Source organism: Rhinolophus sinicus, chromosome 17 (genome assembly GCF_057876585.1).
Source record: "Rhinolophus sinicus isolate RSI-liver-muscle chromosome 17, RSI-T2T, whole genome shotgun sequence".
Lineage (NCBI taxonomy): Eukaryota > Metazoa > Chordata > Mammalia > Chiroptera > Rhinolophidae > Rhinolophus > Rhinolophus sinicus.
Genome location: NC_142517.1, coordinates 179861937 through 179880121, shown reverse-complemented (window position 1 = coordinate 179880121; position 18185 = coordinate 179861937). Strand labels below are relative to the sequence as shown.

The window sequence follows — 18185 nt, the reverse complement described above, 5'->3', positions numbered from 1 at the left end:
CAAGGATTTGATTTTACTTTACTGTTTAGTTAAGCAAACAAATAAACTTTTGTTTTTTGTTTTTGTGGTCAAATTGTTAGATATACCAAGCTTTTAAAGTCAACGTAGTAAGCAAGTGCTCAGGAGTCAAAGGTAAGTGTATTTTCTTAAAAAATATAATGATATTATCATTTGAAGAATTTTCTTTAGTTGAATTTTCTATATTTATGTTTCTATATATTTTATGTGAAGTAAAATTAAATACATCATAACAGAAAAGCTGTTTATGTTTCCAACATATTTAACATGACCCTTTCTTAATAGTAAACATCTTCATCTGTTTCATTTAAATACCTACATTTTAAAAATACTATATATCTTGCTGTCTTATTATAATAGTAATTTAGATTTAGCTGTTTAATGTTTTTCTAGTTTCTTAGTACCTCCCATATGCCCCAATATCTTTTGTAAATCTTATTAAACATTATTACTTAATAATCCTCTGTGATTTCTTATTATGTGATGTAACTTTACTGATTTATTTATGAAATAGGTAATTGTATAAGTAGTTATACATTATAGTAGCTTATATAACATTTAGTGTGACATAAGATTAGTAATAATGTATTTCCTTTATGTTTTCACAGAAGAAATAACTAGTATCTATAAACTTCATATTCCCTGGTCTTATGAAGATTCACTAACCATTGCACAGTAAGTATATGAAAGAATTTACCTTAAACTTTTGTGTTTTTTGAATAATATGTATTCTACTTAGTTTGTTTATTTAAATCATAGTGAAATTGTTACAGTGCCTGTTAGTAAAACAGGTATCCTTTATGTAGTATTGTGCCCATAAGATAACTTATCATAAGATAATATATAGTATTCTTATTTAAATGATGTAGAATTTAAACCTGAATTGCCTGGAACATGAACCTTTTCCGACCCTCTCCTCAACTTCTGTGTCCTAGAGGGAGCATTAGACAACGGTGATATGACTGAGAGTGCCCATCCATAATGGGTTTGACATCTAGCATCCTCTACATTATTGCATTGGGTTGTGCTGAGGATTGACTTAGCCATGGTGATTTAACAGCATTTTGTATCTGAGAATTGATATTTACGTTCTTTTCAGGGTTCCATCTTCTACAGAAATTTCTGTGAAACTCCATATTGCTCAACCAGAAAATGACAGCCATGTAGCATTATTAAAAATGTACACATCATCAGACTGTCAGTATGAGGTAAGCTGTATGTTTGCTTAATTTTTAAGATTTAGTTATAGAATAAACTGGAAGTATATTTTTATACCGTGTTTCCCCGAAAATAAGACCTAGCCAGACTATCAGTTCTAACACGTCTTTTAGAGCAAAAATTAATATAAGACCCGGTCTTATTTTAATATAATGTAAGACTGGATCTTACATAATTTAATATAATATAATATAATATAATATAATATAATATAATATAAGATCGGATATTATAATTTTTGCTCCAAAAGACACATTAGAGCTGATGGTCCGGCTAGGTCTTATTTTCGGGGCAACATGGTATTAGACTCAGGTATATGATGATGTGGAAGGCAATAAATATTAGAAATAGACATTTTTATAAAAAAGAAATAGGCATTTATATTGCTTTAAATATTCTCCATTTTGTCTACTTCCACATCATCATATACCTGAGGCTAATACCTCCGTATTTTCTTACCTGGCCACTGAAATTATACATCTTAATAAGTAATAGAAAATGAAATAAAAATTGAGACTGTAGATTAACCTTTTCAATTTGGAAGTCCAAAGTCCAGAATCCTTTATAAGTTGAAGAACATCATGAAACCAGCTTATGTGGCTTAAATTTAGTAGTCAATATGATGTATATTGGTTTCCAGCTCTACTGGATAAGCTTAAGGAGCTTCTTTCCTTTTTACTGATTATATTAAGCTCGGTTAGTCATTAATATGTACAATTTAGTGCCTGTTGTATTTGTGTTACAATCACATGGATCTCTGTGCTAAGAGAAGGGAAATAGACTTGAGAGTAACATTTTATTTACTTACGGGCTCATGAACTAAAGAAGTTCCTTTCTGTATTAGAGCTTGCCTGGGTTCTAAGGATTCCAGATTTAAGTGGTTGAAGTACACATTTGTGGTGACATCACAGGTTTCTGGTTTATGTGAAGTATCTTATTTCTACTCAGCCACTTTAAACCAAACTTAAATATTTGGATTCTTCATTAGAACTAACTTTCTTCGGGTGAACTAGGATTGGTAGGTCAAATGAGTAGAATATGTTCCTACAACCAATTTTTAATTGGAATAATATTAGGAGTTATTTTAGATTTTGTGGAATTTATTAATGTTTTGATGTCTTGCTTTCTGTTTCCAACATTGAAAGATTTTGCAGGGCTGTAGTTGTTTTTAACTTGTACCTTCAGATTTCTAATATTACAGATATAGTAAGAATTGTGTTAATAATTTGGCTCCAAATACTGCATATTCTCAAAATATTCATGTTTTTACAAATACTTTATATTTTCAAAAAGTCTATTTTTTTGACAAAATATAGTCATTTTATAACCTTCCTATGAAAGATCTATTTCCTTTTCCCAGACTTCCTAATATCAAAGAAAGTATATTTATGCTAGACATAATTAATGATGAATTTCTTTTCAAAATATTTTTTTGGCTTAAATTTTACTAAATGTACTATGTGTTTTGGTCATGTAACATGTGAAACTAATTTTATAAAATTTACTCAGAAGCTTACCTCTATTTAATGTTGGGTTTGAGACTTTAAAGTACTAGTTAAATAATAGGTTGATTACTTTGTGCTTAATTTTTCAACAAACATATATAACTTCTGGGCTCAATCATTCAATAAATTCTTTTTTCTTTTCTTCAATATATTCTTTAGCTTATGTGATCTGGTAATAAGTTATTCAGGTTAATTAAATATTTTAGTTAGTAAAGGGTTACCATATATTCTGTAGTATTCATCCACTTGTTAAAGACTTAGAGTATGGGAAAACATACTAGACAGTATAATTACACTTGATACAAATTAATTGTATTTTGATGGTTCAGTGGATTCTTTTTTAATTTTATTAAATTTATTGGGGTGACAATTGTTAGTAAAATTACATAGATTTCAGGTGTACAATTCTGTATTACATCATCTATAAGTCCCATTGTGTGTTCATCACCCAGAGTCAGTTCTCCTTCCATCACCATATATTCGATCCCCCTTACCCTCATCTCCCACCCCCCACCCCCCACCCCCCTTACCCTCTGGATTCTTTTGAGATCTTGAGTGCCTTGAGGTTTATTATTAAATATTAATGATTATGCTTAGAGGTGTATAGAAGTGCTCAATTTAATAAAAAATGAACTAGAGGAGTTTAGGAAAAATAACCTTTTTTAAAATGATTGTTCTAAACTAGGTGACAGTGAAGACTTCCTTTTCAGAAATCCTTGGGCAGGTAAGAGACACTCCTGTTTGATTATTTATTGCCTTGTGAATAGATACTGTAAGGCAGGGGTTGCAAACTTTTTCTGTGAAGGGCCAGATTATAAATATTTTAGCAGACCACCTATGTTCTCTTGCTGCTGCCTGCACTACTGCAGCTTCTTTCTTTTTCTTTCTCCTTTTTTCTTCTTTCTTCCACTTTAATAAAATCTAAAAATCATTCTTGTCACACAGGCCTTAGTTGGCCAACTTTAAGGAGATGCTTTCATGTTTGATACTTCCTAGAAATGAGAGCTGATTTCTGATTCTCAAACAAGTTAATAGTTTTTGGCTAAATGAATGTCGTATTAAGATTTCATGTTGCTTATACTATACTATAATTCATAGTCCAATAAATCTGTAGGCTCTGTCATATAAATGAACATTTTCAAAGAACTTTTTATTTTGTGCGTACTCAATTTGTAAAAGGTAAAAGTGAATTATATTAAAAATAAACGTGTTGAAATAGTTTAAATTGATTTGAGGAGTATCTTTCTATAATTCATAGGTAAATTGTGTTACAAAAATAATTTAAGCTAAAATAATTTAATAGCAATTAAACTAAAAATAGTTTAATTGCTATTATATTAAACATCACTGTAATTTTCAGAATTGTATAGCCAGGACATAAATAGATAATACTGATTAGTCAAAGAAATACAGGTTTAAAATTTACTTATTTTTTTTATTGTGCCTTTTTTTTTTACTTTCACTTTATTTTTTGTGTTTTGCAGTCCCAGCATAGCAGAATATTTTTAATTTAGTCATTTAATTCTACAATTATAATAAAACTCACTAATCAGAATTAAATTAGAAACTTTTTAAATATGCATTATCTCATTTGGTCCTCACAACAACCTGATCAGAACTGGATTGTGATTATTATTAAATTTGTGAACCTTAGAAAATTCTAAGTTAATGTATAAAAATTTTATGCTCCATTAGAAAGAGAAGATTACATGTTAATACAAGTTGGAAAATAGCATCGTGGAGAGTTACAGGTAAAGCATTAAGGGACAATTATTAAGAAAGGTGATCTCTTGGAATATAGGGGAAGAATTCATGCTGTCCTTTTTAGTATGACCAAAAGGCATTTTACTGTTTATGATGGTGTTAGCTGAGGATATAACATACTCTCTTATATCATCCTTGTGCCTCATAATTCAGATTAGTGACAAGATGAATCTAGTTAGCTCGATACTCTATAGTCAAGCATAATTATATGTGCATCAAAAAAGGACAGGTTAATATTCTTGTTTAGACATTTTTCTAAAAAATGAGGATGTGTGGGTATTACAGAATCAGAGATGGGTACTTTTCTAAATATCAAAGGATTTATGGTAATTAGGTTCTCAAATTATTGAAAAGACGTAAGATGTTCTTCCTTTATGTTTGCTTACAAATTTAGCTTGAGAACAGTATGAGAATGAAATGAAGTTGTATAATATATCTTACTTATCTTTAAAAAATAATACATATTTTCAGCATCGCTGATTCATTCAAAGAAAGCTGGGAAGAAGAATAAAAAGGAACCACTTGGGAGAATCTTTAGTATTTAATTAGAAAATTTTTCATAAAATTAATTTTTTTTCAGAAAAAGGGTAGGAAAATATATTTACATATTCTTTAGTCTACTTTTATGAGAAAGAGGGCAAAAAATAAGCTGAAAAGTACTTTCTCAAGAGAATACATAATCCCTAATAAATAATTTCTATGTAGGAATGAAGTCCAATGTTGCCAAATCTTTCAATTTTAAGAGACACTGGAAATCTGGATTTTTAAACTTTTAATTTTTCAACGTTGGCATCTAATTCAAAAACGTAAAGAAATACTGTGCCAAATACAAAACTAAATGAAGCGTGTCTATGGTTTGATCCATGGAGATCACTTTATGATTGTTGATTCTATGGCCCAGTATAACCCTTAACATTTGTAACAATGACACTCAGTCGTTATAAAGAAATTTTTCTGTGTAGGACCTCTTATAAGAGTTCTAAAGACAATGAAGGCATTAAAAGTTAATAATAGCAGCGAATATTTTCTGATCTCCTCCCTTTGCCGGTTACTATTCCAGATGTGTTGCACAAAAGGAACACATTTTAGCCTCAGACTCCCTATGAAGTGCTACTTATATTCATTTTACTGATACAGGCATAGAGAGAAGGAGCGGTAAAGTACTTTACCCAAGGACACAAAGCTAGTGAGAGACAAGACTGGACTCTAAACCGAGGAGTCTGCCTTAGAGCCTGCTATGCTGCTTAACTTGCCTTTCATACTCTTAGTAACTAACGTATGATGTATATTTCTTAGCATGTCATTAGCAGGCAATGAGTATCATTTAGAAATAGGTAGAAAAATGATCTTTTCTATTTTGCTCCAGTCTCCACTCAAAGCTATAAACTATAAATCATGAATATAGACTATAAGTTTTTTGAGGCTTTCTTATCTCTTTTAACCTGGATATCCGCAGAGGAGGTTCCAGACGACCTTGAATTTGCTGACAATTTACATAGCATTATGTGTAAGCATCCATTTCCATAGCTTTTATCAAATTTCCAAGGGAATCTATACATTTTCTAAAAAATTCTGTGAATAGAGAACATGCTTTAAATTTTCTTTTAAAACTTTATTATTGAAACAAAAACTTAACACTTTATTTTTGTTACATGTATGTTTTTTACAGAGATTGGATCAGCTGATAGAGTGATTTGAGGCACTATGACATAATGATTATGAACTTAGGGTCTGAGTTAAATCCCATTCCACAAGATTTCCAAAGACAGTGGCGGACATAGAAGTTTAATAATAGCAGCTTATGTTTTCTGCTAGCTTATCATGTTCACGTTAATATTCTAAGTGCTTTATACAAATGAACATGTTTAATCCTTAAAACCACCTATAAGGTAAGTACTATTGTCCCCATTTTACTAATGAGGACACAGAGAGGTAACAAGTAAATAACTTGCCTGTGTATTGTATTTTTAACTGTGCAAGTTACTTTGGTTCCCTGTGCCTGAATTTCATCTGTAAAATAGGGATAAAAACTACCTCAAACGTTTTTGGGAGGAGAGCATGAGATAATGCATATTTAAGATGTTTGTTATGTGTAGAACATATTAAATGCTCACTAAATGTGCATTGTAAAAAAGTTTGTAGCACTTGTTACTCAATTATATATTCTCCTTAGGAGCCTTTAATGAAAAATTCAGATACCATGTTTCTAATATGCTTATACTCTTAACATTTATTTTTACACAGATTTTTGATACCCATTACTAGAAATACCTTTGTGGCCACGTCATGAAAGATACAAAGTGAAGAATGACATTTTTATTTTATGTGACAGTACATAGATTGCATTACCATGACTGTTCCGAAGTTGCCCATTGCTTTGCCTGTTTTCTAGGTAGTTAGATTTCATGGTGGAGCTCTTCCTGCTTATGTGATATCTAGCATTCTTCTTGCTTATGGAGGACAGTTATACTCTCTCTTCTCAACAGGTAAGAATGTTATTCCCTCCTCCCTCCCTTCCTTCCTCTGTGCTCCGTTACTACATTTTTATCCTTCCTGTGGCTAAGGAAGACACATCAATTTCTTGAAAATTTATAGCCCATCTCTCTCAAGTTTACAGGGATTTGAGATCTTCTAAGTTTTAAGAGATCCCCAAGAAAATTCCTTACTTGCTTTCTCCATTTTCTATCCTTGTGCCTGAAGTGTCTTCCCTGTATTTGGAGGACCTCTTAATAGGTAGAGGCTCACTGATAGAGATCGTGTTCTCCCTCTGATCCCTGTACCTAACACAGTGCCAAGCACATAGTAGTTATTCAGTGTGATACTTGGGCTGTATCAGTTAGGTCCTGGCACACTGAATGGAATAACTGAGATTCTGGTGAAGGGACTATTTCAAAGGTTTGTGTAGGGTTAAGGAAAACCAACAAGAAATGATGAAGTGCCAGATTAACAACAGAGGCCTCTAATACTCCTAGGTACAGGGCAAGGGAGGGAGCAAACCTCGAACTGTCGGAGAGGACAGCATTAACGCAGCTGCTGCCTTGGGTACCGCTGTGGCCACAGCCAGCCTGTGGCTCAACAGGGGAAAAGGTGGGAAAAGAAATACACTAACCTTATTTCCACCCATTATCCTATCTGCCAGTGGCCCTCATTCGCTGAACCTAACTAGAAGCTTGTGTGTAAAACTCAGCCTCCCCCAATTCAGAGCAAAGTAAAGGGTGGAGAATAGATCTGGAGAGGCAAATATAGAATAAATAGTATATTTGATCAAACCCTCTATAGAGAATGGCAGTTAGTAGTTTCCCAGGATGTAAGGTCCTTACACACTTGTTGGGCTTGGATAGTAATCAAGGGAGGCAAGAGATAGGAAAAGAGAATAGGGCCAAGATATATAAAAGCAATCCCAAAATCCCTTCCGTCATTTCCATCTTGCCAATTCCTTTTACAGCTGCTAATTCCTTTTCAATGACTTTTTACAATTTCAGGTCTGCCTTTAGTGTTTATTTTAACCTGATTTAATTTATATTCCATGAAGAAGGAAAAAACATTCAGTATGCTCTGCCCAGATCCAGCCTTGTAATTAAGAGATTATTTTGGCAGTATGACATCAACTATACTTGAATATAAATATCTTGTTTTGAAAGTTTGAAAGAGATATTTCATTCTCCTTACTTTCAAGTGACCTGATAACTGATTCTCAAACATACAGAATTTATATCCAGGTAGTCCATAGAGACCCCAGAGATTATGATATTGGTTCATTTAGAGGATGTAAGTCCGGGATTATGTCTCACATCAATTAAACAAGTAATTCTGAACGAAGGATGCTTATCCAAAATCACCATGGGTCATACTCAGTAAAATGACTAAATAAAAAGGACAGACAATTACAAGTGTTAGTGAGGAGGTGGAGAAATTGGCACCTTCATACACTGCTGGTGGGAATGTAAAACTGTATCGCTGCTTTGGAAAGCAGTCTGGCAGTTCCTCAGATGGTTAAACAGTTAACATATGACTCAGCAACTCCACCCCTAGGTACGTATATACCCAAGAGAGAGGCAAACATACACCCACACTCAACTCATCCGCAGATGTTCTCAGGAGCACTATTCATGACAGCCTCAAAGTGGAAGCAGCCCAAATGTCCATCAGCTGATGAACGGATAAATAAAACGTGTTGCTACATGCTGCAACATGGATGACTCTTGGAAATGTGCTAAGTGAAAGAAGCCAATAACAAAGGACCACATACTGTATGATTCCATTTATATGAAATGTTCCTTATAGGCCAATCTACGGAGAAAGAAACTAGATTAGTGTTTGCCTAGGATTGGGGAGGCATTGGAGGTGACAGTTAAGGGGAACGTTTTTTTGGAGAGTCATGAAAATATTCTAAGATGAACTGTGGTGATGGATGCATGACTCTGTAAATATACTAAAACCACGGAATAGCATACATTTAAAATGGATGAATTGTGTGGTATGCAAATTGTATCGCAGTAAAGTATTAAAAAAAAAAAAATTGTCCGTGGAGCTTTGTGAAAATACAGATGTTGAAACCCCAGCCAGAGCTTCCAAAATTTGTATATATACTCTTATGTGGGAACCATTGAATTCCAGTAATTTTTAGTCTTTTGAAGAGAATTTCTGTGATAGTAATGAAGACCCTTGCTTTATCTGACATGGAATGTGCTGCTCTTACAGACAGGGCAGGGTATAATATGTTTTATACTTAATGACTGAATTCTGTGCTACATATGATTTATTTTTAATCCACCAGGTCATTGCTTAGAATATGCTACTATATTGGATAAAGAAGCCAAACCATACAAAGTTGATCCTTTTGTAATTATGATTAAGTTTCTGTTGGGGTAAGTTTTATTATCTGTGATAATGATTTTAATTTTGTATTGTATATAAAACATTATGTTTGTCTCCATAATGGAATATAAATTTTCACACAAATACGGCAATTGACTTGTTTTATTAAATGAGATTTTTCTCTTAGACAAAGGCCTAATGAGTATATGAACATTTACTTCAGTAGTATAACTATTTCCAAAGTAACCATTTAACTTATTGTACGTATTAATCTAAATTTAGACTGTAAATATACCAGGCCTTTAACATTTGTAGAGGGATATATATGGTTCATGATCTTTGAGGATCCCAGAACACAACCAGTGTAGGATGTCGATGAAACAGTGCCTCAGATTACTTTTTCTTACTTCCCATACAAAGTGTATTTCAGATCTCTCTACCCAACTTAACTTTCCATTCTTAATTTATTCACATTCTGTTTTTTGCTTAAGAACCATTACTTAGATCTCTTCTTCTGTCATTACAGCTAGGTTTTAGCTTTCTAACTTAAAAAGACCACTTATTCTGTCTTTACAAGAATCAGTAGAGAGCAGTAAAGCTACATTGAGACTCAGGACTCAAATTTTGAAGATCAGTAGACTTACTTGGAAGATAAAGGACTTGTTCCATACAAGGAATTAAAATTTGTTTTTCAGTGTAGTTACAAACTGTGTGTCATCGTCCTTTGGGGACTCTAGTGAATGGTCATACACCTCAGATACTAAATCCTTGAATGGCAGTTGTTGATTTTTTAAATTGTTTTTTATTATATATTTTCTTTTATTCACAGGTATAAATGGTTTAAAGAATTATGGGATGTGTTATTACTACCAGAATTAGATGCCATCGTTTTAACTAGTCAGAGTATGTGTTTCCCCCTTGTGTCCTTGATTCTCTTTCTGTTTGGAACATGTACTGCCTACTGGGGTGGCCTACTTTCTTCTGCATCTGTGAGACTCCTTTCTTCATTGTGGCTAGCTTTGAAAAGGTAAAGATTAAAGCTTTCTCATTGCTCTTAATTAAGAAAAAAATTATATTCTGATGGCGAACCTTAAAATTAATTTGCTTTCACTAAACTATAATTTCTAAAGAAAGATGTATAACTAGCAAAACATGGGTTGGTGTTGAAAGTTATGTCATTGTCAAAGATCATTTATTGCAAATTAAATGCTACCTTTGATTTTGACGTTAGTGCTCGAGTTAATCAAAAAAGTTAGGCAGATTATACTCATATTTGTAAATTTCGCTGTTACAAATCTTTCTAAGGAGGAAATGTTTCTATGGCACTGCTTTTATTATGTTGATTTTCAGTCACCTGAGAGCAGGAGGCTCCAATTAAGATATTTAGGACCAGATTAGATGAAATGTATAAGAGCTCCAAAGCATTGCCTATGGTTTTATTACAGGCCTGAAGACATAGTTGGAAGTTACTGGTAGACTTTTCTGGTAAACCACTGATGTAGTTTCCTTTCCCACTCCTCACCAAACGTGTTATGTGATTTACTGTCACAGAGGGGCTTATGGTGTGATACTTCTTTCTCCACTCTTCTGAGGTGCTTTGGACACCATCACATGTCTGAGTGATCTCGAGACTAAGAAATAGAAAACTGTTCCTCCACCTATCAAGACTGGAAATGTATGGCACGGGGGACTATAATTAATGATTATCTTTAGCAACGTTTTTTTCTTAGTATAAATATCAGCCATAGCGTATCTAAATGGAAGAGGAGCTATCACAGCGTAAACAGAATTTATAATCAAATACATGTTACCCTTGCCATTAAAAAATACCTTGCTGTTTACCTTATGCTGCTTTCATATTAATAAACAGAAAAGCCTGGTAGAATACTGTGTTGTATTCTTCTTACATGTGACTTTAAATAACTATTAAGAGTTTTATTCTTGTTTTTCCAGGCCCTCTGAACTTCCTAAAGATATCAAGATGATATCACCAGACTTGCCCTTTTTCACAGTTGTTTTGATTATAGTTAGTTGGGCAACTTGTGGAGCATTTGCCATACTTCTTACTTATCTTTACTATGTGTTTAAGGTATGTCAGATCAATAAAGTCAGAATGGCTGGGCTTTGCATCAGCAGGCATAGGATTTCCTGTAGGTGTTGTTAATAAAAATTTTAATTACCACAGCAGTAACCTCTGTTATATAACAGGGTTAAGTGTAAACGTGTTTTTTTTAAACATCTTAGTTATTTAAAATATAAAGTTAACTGTAGAACTGAAATTATTAGTCTAAATTGGGTTAGTTTGTTTAAAAAAAGGGAGGGGAGAAGATATAATGTTTCAAATTGTTTCTTGCTCTTGCAAGTAATGTTAATTTTTCTGATGTTAAACTTTTTAAAAAACATTTTACTAGAGCAATTTTTTTCACACCTTCCTTTGTACATGGGTAATAGACCAAACACAAAGTTCTATCAGTAAGATCAAACTATCAGTCATGCTGAGATAATGCAAAATGTTACATATGTTGCTGAAGAATCAGAAGACAATGATAGAAATAATTAGGCTGATAATTTTACTGAGGAAGTGAAAAACACTTCTAAGAAGGCTGACAGCTTGGCAGGAAAATAGAGGTCATACACTGCATAGTTTCCACATTAGTCTTATGCAGAGATAGTTGACACCAGAATGGATAATATTTTGTTTCTTTTTTAAACAAAGGTTTATTTGCATCCGCTTTTAACACTAATACATGGCATGTTATACGGAGGGTGCCAAAAAAATTTATACACATTTTAAGAAAGGAAAAAAACTATTAAAATTGTAATTCTCAATATATACCGATAACAAAAGATGAATGCAAGTCATGTATATACATTTTTTTTGGCACCCCAGTAGATTATTTTTGATTTTCCAAAGGAAATTTATATCCATCAGAAATAAACTATGTAGAGCTACTTTGATTTATAAATATAATATCTTTAGTTTTTTAATTGAGTATTTCAAACAACTGACCCAGTAAGCAAAACTTTCTCAAATACTTAAGCAAACCTAATAATAAATTAAACTTACTTTCTCCGGTTCTTGAAAACATTTCACCACCATATATAATTGAGTTTAGATTTTCAAAGATTTAGAATATATAAAACATGTTACCCTTTATACTATGCTGTATATAATCAAATTTTTTACTCACAAGACACTATAGCAAAGCATCATTCAGAGCATCATTTACATGATCCAGAATGTAAAGGGTATCACAGTATATCCTGGCCCCAACATACTCTAGAAATTTGTATTTTTTTCTGTTTTTTAATCCATGATAGTAAGCATGTGTCGTTATTATATATATATTTAATGTAATTCCTTTTTTTTTTTTTTTTTTTAAGAATTAAGTGACTATCTTTTTTTGGGGGGAGGAATATTGGGGAACAGTGTGTTTCTCCAGGGCCCATCAGCTCCAAGTCATTGTCCTTCAATCTAGTTGTGGAAGGTGCAGCTCATTGGCCCATGTGCAAATCGAACTGGCAACCCTGTTGTTCAGAGTTTGTGCTCTAACCAACTGAGCCATCTGGTAGCCCCAATTATACATTTTTTCTAAAAGAATATTTGCCAGTGTTTAAATGAATTTTTTCTTATTTAGATTTTTAAAAAATTTAAATTTGAATGCTTCTCAATTTTAATAAAAATGGGTGGTTTTTGTTTCAAAATAAAATTAAACAGTCATTTCTTTTTCCTAGATTGTTCATCTGCAAGCCAGCCTAACAACTTTTAAAAATAGCCAAACTGTGGTAAGTTTTATTTTCAAAGCTCTACATCACTTTAATAGGAAAGAACATGGGAAAATTGTAAAGTTTTTTTTTTTAAAAAAATTGGCATTTTACAGTGTTTAAAAGGTTTTATGACTTTAAGTAATTTTAAGGAAAGTGAACCTAATGAATATTACAATAGATCGTCTGAGTTTAATTTGATCTTTGTCAGTACTTATGTCATTTTTGCTATTACACACTATATTTTAAATTTTATTTTAAGTAATTACTTAGAGGATATACTGTCAGCAGTGGAAATAGCAAGTCAAAGGCATAAAAGTTTTATAACTGATAACCACTTTAAAACAAGGTAATTTCAGTATTTTTTTTTTATCAGTTTCCTAGTGGAAAGATGTGTTTCTTTAGCTGTTAAGTAATTGAATATGATTCTAAATACAATAATAAATTTACATTTTACTTAATGCCTCAATATTTTTACTTTCTTGCTTTATAGAATCCCAAACACTCTAGAAGAAGTGAAAAAAAATCCAATCACCACAAAGACTCTAAGGAACACCATCTTCGTTTATCTGCCAATGATGCTGAAGATAGTCTTCGCATGCACAGCACAGTGATTAACTTATTAACGTGGATTGTATTACTCAGCATGCCATCTTTAATTTATTGGTTAAAGAATCTTAGGTTCGTTTTAGTTTTATATTGAAAACTTATGCGGTTCAAACAATAATGTCTATAAGTAGTGACTTGCTAGATTCCTTATGGCTCATACAACTTCCTCAAGGACAGGAAGCTACATATCACCTGACATTTATTTTCAGTACATTCACATTTTCTCCCTTGCATGAGAATATAACTTTGGAAAAATAAACTTCCGCCAAAAGAGGGAATTGTCACTTTAACCTTTGATCTAGACATATGTGAAAATGTGTTTTATTTTGTTGTATTAAGGTATTCATAATGCTTGTGTTTTATGTATTTTTCAATTCATGATCTATTTTATGTTGTTTAAAATTTGGGGGAAAGAAAAATGCTCCCATTTAAAAATATTAGAAATAATGAAAGAAGTGTGTACTTTTCTAATGTGCCCCCGTACAGTTAACTAAAATAAATGATCAGCTATCTTACTACTGAAAACCGTCATTTGCTTTGCTACCTAATAAGGTTAAATGAGAGTCTGAAAAGGCCCTCCTATTTCTAGAATATTTAGTTATTGATAAATTTTGTTTAAAAAATAAACTACCTCATCCAAGTAATAATTGAACCCCTACTCAAATATAGTTTTCAGAAATGATATAAAACTTTTAGGTTATCTAAATACTAGAAGTATTTTTTTTTTTTTGACAAGTTGGCAGAACCAAAATAAGTGTGATAAGTTAAATCATAGTTTACCAGATGTTAATATCCTTCTCTTGTCCTTCATTTTAAGACCCAGATTTTTGTTCACAGATTTGGGAGCACAAATTTATGATTCATCAAAGGCTATAGATGTTTCACTGTCAATAAATGGAAGAGATGAGAATTTGGGTTTTTAAAAAGATAAGGAACTATTACTAAAAACCTTTATTTTTTATCTTTTTTTAAATAGAGGAGCCTTAATATATTTTAAATAATTTGTTGTATAAAAAGGAAGGGCTTTCAGAGTGAATATTAATTTTGTTTAGTAGTTTCTGAACAGAATTTTCCACATAAAACTTGGGTATAAAGATGATCTAGAGCCAAATTATCAGATTTTATGAGCTGTTTAGGGTTCTCTTATATCCATATTGCTACTAGAATGTTTTGAAATTTATTTAATATGGTTGATTCTGATAATTTAAAATTATCAAGTGTGCTTTGTTGATTTACATTTTATTTTTTTCTCTTTGATATAGGTATTACTTTAAACTTAATCCTGATCCATGTAAACCTTTGGCATTTATCCTTATTCCAACTATGGCAATTCTTGGAAATACTTACACTGTTTCAATAAAATCAAGGTATAGTAGTTTAGTCTTTCTTTTTCTCACATCTATTCCTGGTCTTTATCACCATTTTTTTTTTTTTAAATGTCTGACGCATGCTGTTTATTCCTAATTACTTTGACTATTCCTAAAGGTAAAACTATAGTATTAGCTATGGTTTATATGTAAATATAATTTATATGAAAATATATTTTCTTTACTTTCTTAATTATGTGTTTTACTTATCAGGATATAATGTTTTTTTCTTTAAAAAGTTAACCCTTAAAAGTATGATGTCTAAGATTTGTTTCCAAGAAATATAGAGGAGTGGAAGTGGATAGGAATATAGGTAAAGTAAGATTGGCCATGACTTGATAGTTTTTGAAGCTGGGTGATGGGTACATGAGGTTCATTATAGTGTTAGTCTGCTTATGTATATGTTTAAATTTCTCCATAGTAAAACTTGACCTTCATTGACTGGTTGTTTGCTCTCAGAACCTTTTCAGTTGATTCTGGCAGATATTTGCAGATAATCTAGAATCAGGCCACCCTGGGGTTTAAACCTCGGGTTTGCCATTTAATAGCTGTATGTCCTTAGGAAAGTTCCTTAACCCTTCTTAGCCTTTGTTTCTCTATTTTCAGCGTAAAAAAGTAATAGACTTTTCTGATAGTACAGATACTTCTTCACTTACCATAAGGTTGCGTCTTGATAAGCCCAATGTAAATTGAAAATATCGTTAAGTCAAAAATGCGCATAATACTACGCTGTAGAGTATCAGTTGTTTACCCTTGTGATCGCATGGCTGATGGAGCTGTAGCTCACTGCTCCTGCCTAACACCACAAGAGAGTATCTTACCACATAGCACTATCCGGGAAAAGATCAAAGTTCAGAATTTGAATTATAATTTCTACTGAATGCATATTGCTTTCACCGCATCGTCTAGTTGAAAAATCGTAAGTCTAACCATTGTAAGTCGGGGACCATCTGTATTTTTCTTTTAAAAATGTTTAATGTCTTGTCTTATATGCTCCTGTTTTAATTAAGGATGGTTCCTTTTTTATTTGGTTGAAGATTTTTTTTGCTATTATCAGTAGGGTTAAATATTTCTGTAGCTAAGTCTTAGTAAACATTATTGATTATTTTTGTTAGGCTAGATTTCCAGAGGTAGAATTGCTGAGGAAATGTCCAACGAGTATTTTTTCTGTTGTGAATATTTGAAAGACTAAACAAAACTGGTTCTTTAGAGAAATGTTTTTCTTTTTTCTAGCAAAAATGTGGCTTATCTTGATCACTTCAAAAATTATGGACAGCTAAATTATATGAAAAATTGCTTTATCTAAAATCACTTAGAACACTTTCTCAAAACTATAAAAGATCAACATACTCTGTTTTTGCTCACAACATAGTTTACATAACGTATATTTTTCTGTCTCTTTACAGTAAATTATTGAAGACTACTTCACAATTTCCACTTCCTCTGGCTGTTGGTGTGATTGCTTTTGGGTCTACACACTTATACAGGGTTCCATGCTTTGTCTTCATTCCTCTTTTATTCCATGCGTTATGCAACTTTATGTAAGATTGGATTTAATGAATGATAAAAATGATTTATGTCTTTAGGGTCAGTAATAAGAGGGAATGCACAGATCCAGCAAGGTCCTTTGGAGAAGACAAGTCTATTTTTACAATGTTGAAAATAGAAAATTAGTTTTGTAATGCTTGAAGAAAGTAGTTGAAGCATGGTTTTGTATTGTGGTGTGGCATCTGTGTACTCGTCATTTTTGAAAAATTAGTAAAAGGATACGGTGGACACTGTCTCGGAGGATACTAGCATATCAGCCTGTCTGCTTGATTGGCCATACTATGGATCTTCTCCTAAACACTCAGTAAATGGAAAGCATTTTTGGTAATCTCACCTCAAGCATTCTGCTCATGTCATCACACGTTCTTCTGAAAAGTGGTTTACTTCATATTTGCTACAGGACATAATTTGAGAAATAAGTCTTAAAAGATTAATGAAATTCACAACTGTTTGGTTTCTCAAAAATGAAGTAACCACGAAGAGTCTTTGTTCAGCTTTTGGCAGCCACAGTGAACAAAGTAGATGTTTTGTTTTCTTACATCTATGAAAATATACCTTTTAATTCTAAGGAGACATGTTTTCTTGGTGACCAATGCAAGACTGATGGATGGAAACATAATTCAAACTCAAAACTTAATGAAATTTTCTTGCTACTTTTCCAATACAAACCTTACTTTATATTCTTGGTGAATATTAGGAGACTAGTAAATATTGTTAAATTTAAAGAAAATTCTCATATGTATTTACTTACTAGGATTGGAGCACTTCAGTTATTTTTTAAAATCAATTTAACCATTGACCCCATGGTTGCCAAAAGTGCCTCAGGTCATGTTGGATTGTTAAAATAACTAAATTCCAGTGGGCAGAAAAAACTAGGTGTTCACAGTTGTGGACTACTGTGAAAAAAATGATCATGACCAAGTGCAGTACTACATTTGATGTATAAAATTATAATATTAATGGAATAACAGTAGACAAACTCTTACCCCACTAATAGCATAAGTATAAATAGTATACCTGAATAAATTAGAGACTTTGGTCACTAGTTTTAAAGTGGAATCTTAATTTGCTATGGTGGTTATTGTTCGGCAGATAAAAGAATAATATTTCTATTTCATTTCAGATTTCAGCTCACGTTTAGCTACGAAAGAGTAGGACGTAGGTAGTGGAGCTAGGTATCTTTGTTTTAAGAAAGAATAAACTCAGGCTGAGGTATACCTGGCTGATAGAGCCCTTCCTTTAAATGTGTATGCTGTAAATACCTAAAACCTCTCAATTCCTAGTAATGCCGCAGTTGCACTCCTGGACTTGTGTCCTTATTACCCAGGGATATCCTGGAGTACCAGGTTCATTTTATCTGCCATTGCATCTGGGTTCCATTACAACCTCTCAGCTGTTACTGCCTATAGAGGGTTACTATCCCCACGTTACTGCCTCTGCAGGGTTATCCCACTTGTCAGTTGTTTCTCAGGTCCTTGCTCTTTTGGCATCAATTGAAGAGGATCTTGCTATCTTCTCTGAGAGTTGTAAGTTTGTTTGATTCCATTGTTGTCTTTCTAAACTTAATGCCTAT

General features: G+C 32.4%; 1 protein-coding gene across 2 annotated transcripts in view; it reads left to right on the top strand.

Moving 5' to 3' along the window:
- The window catches only part of PGAP1 (post-GPI attachment to proteins inositol deacylase 1), a 62199-nt gene extending 45452 nt beyond the window's left edge, over positions 1-16747 (top strand). For both annotated transcript variants that reach the window (XM_019741321.3, XM_074339617.2), the window contains 12 exons: positions 81-132; positions 627-693; positions 1118-1226; positions 3427-3465; positions 6898-6991; positions 9283-9373; positions 10153-10350; positions 11277-11412; positions 13059-13109; positions 13582-13769; positions 14960-15064; positions 16471-16747. In XM_019741321.3, coding sequence (XP_019596880.1) covers positions 81-132; positions 627-693; positions 1118-1226; positions 3427-3465; positions 6898-6991; positions 9283-9373; positions 10153-10350; positions 11277-11412; positions 13059-13109; positions 13582-13769; positions 14960-15064; positions 16471-16609 — 1269 coding nt within the window. In that variant the 3' untranslated portion in view covers positions 16610-16747. The remainder of the gene's footprint in view (positions 1-80; positions 133-626; positions 694-1117; positions 1227-3426; positions 3466-6897; positions 6992-9282; positions 9374-10152; positions 10351-11276; positions 11413-13058; positions 13110-13581; positions 13770-14959; positions 15065-16470) is intronic.
- Positions 16748-18185: the final 1438 nt, after the last annotated feature.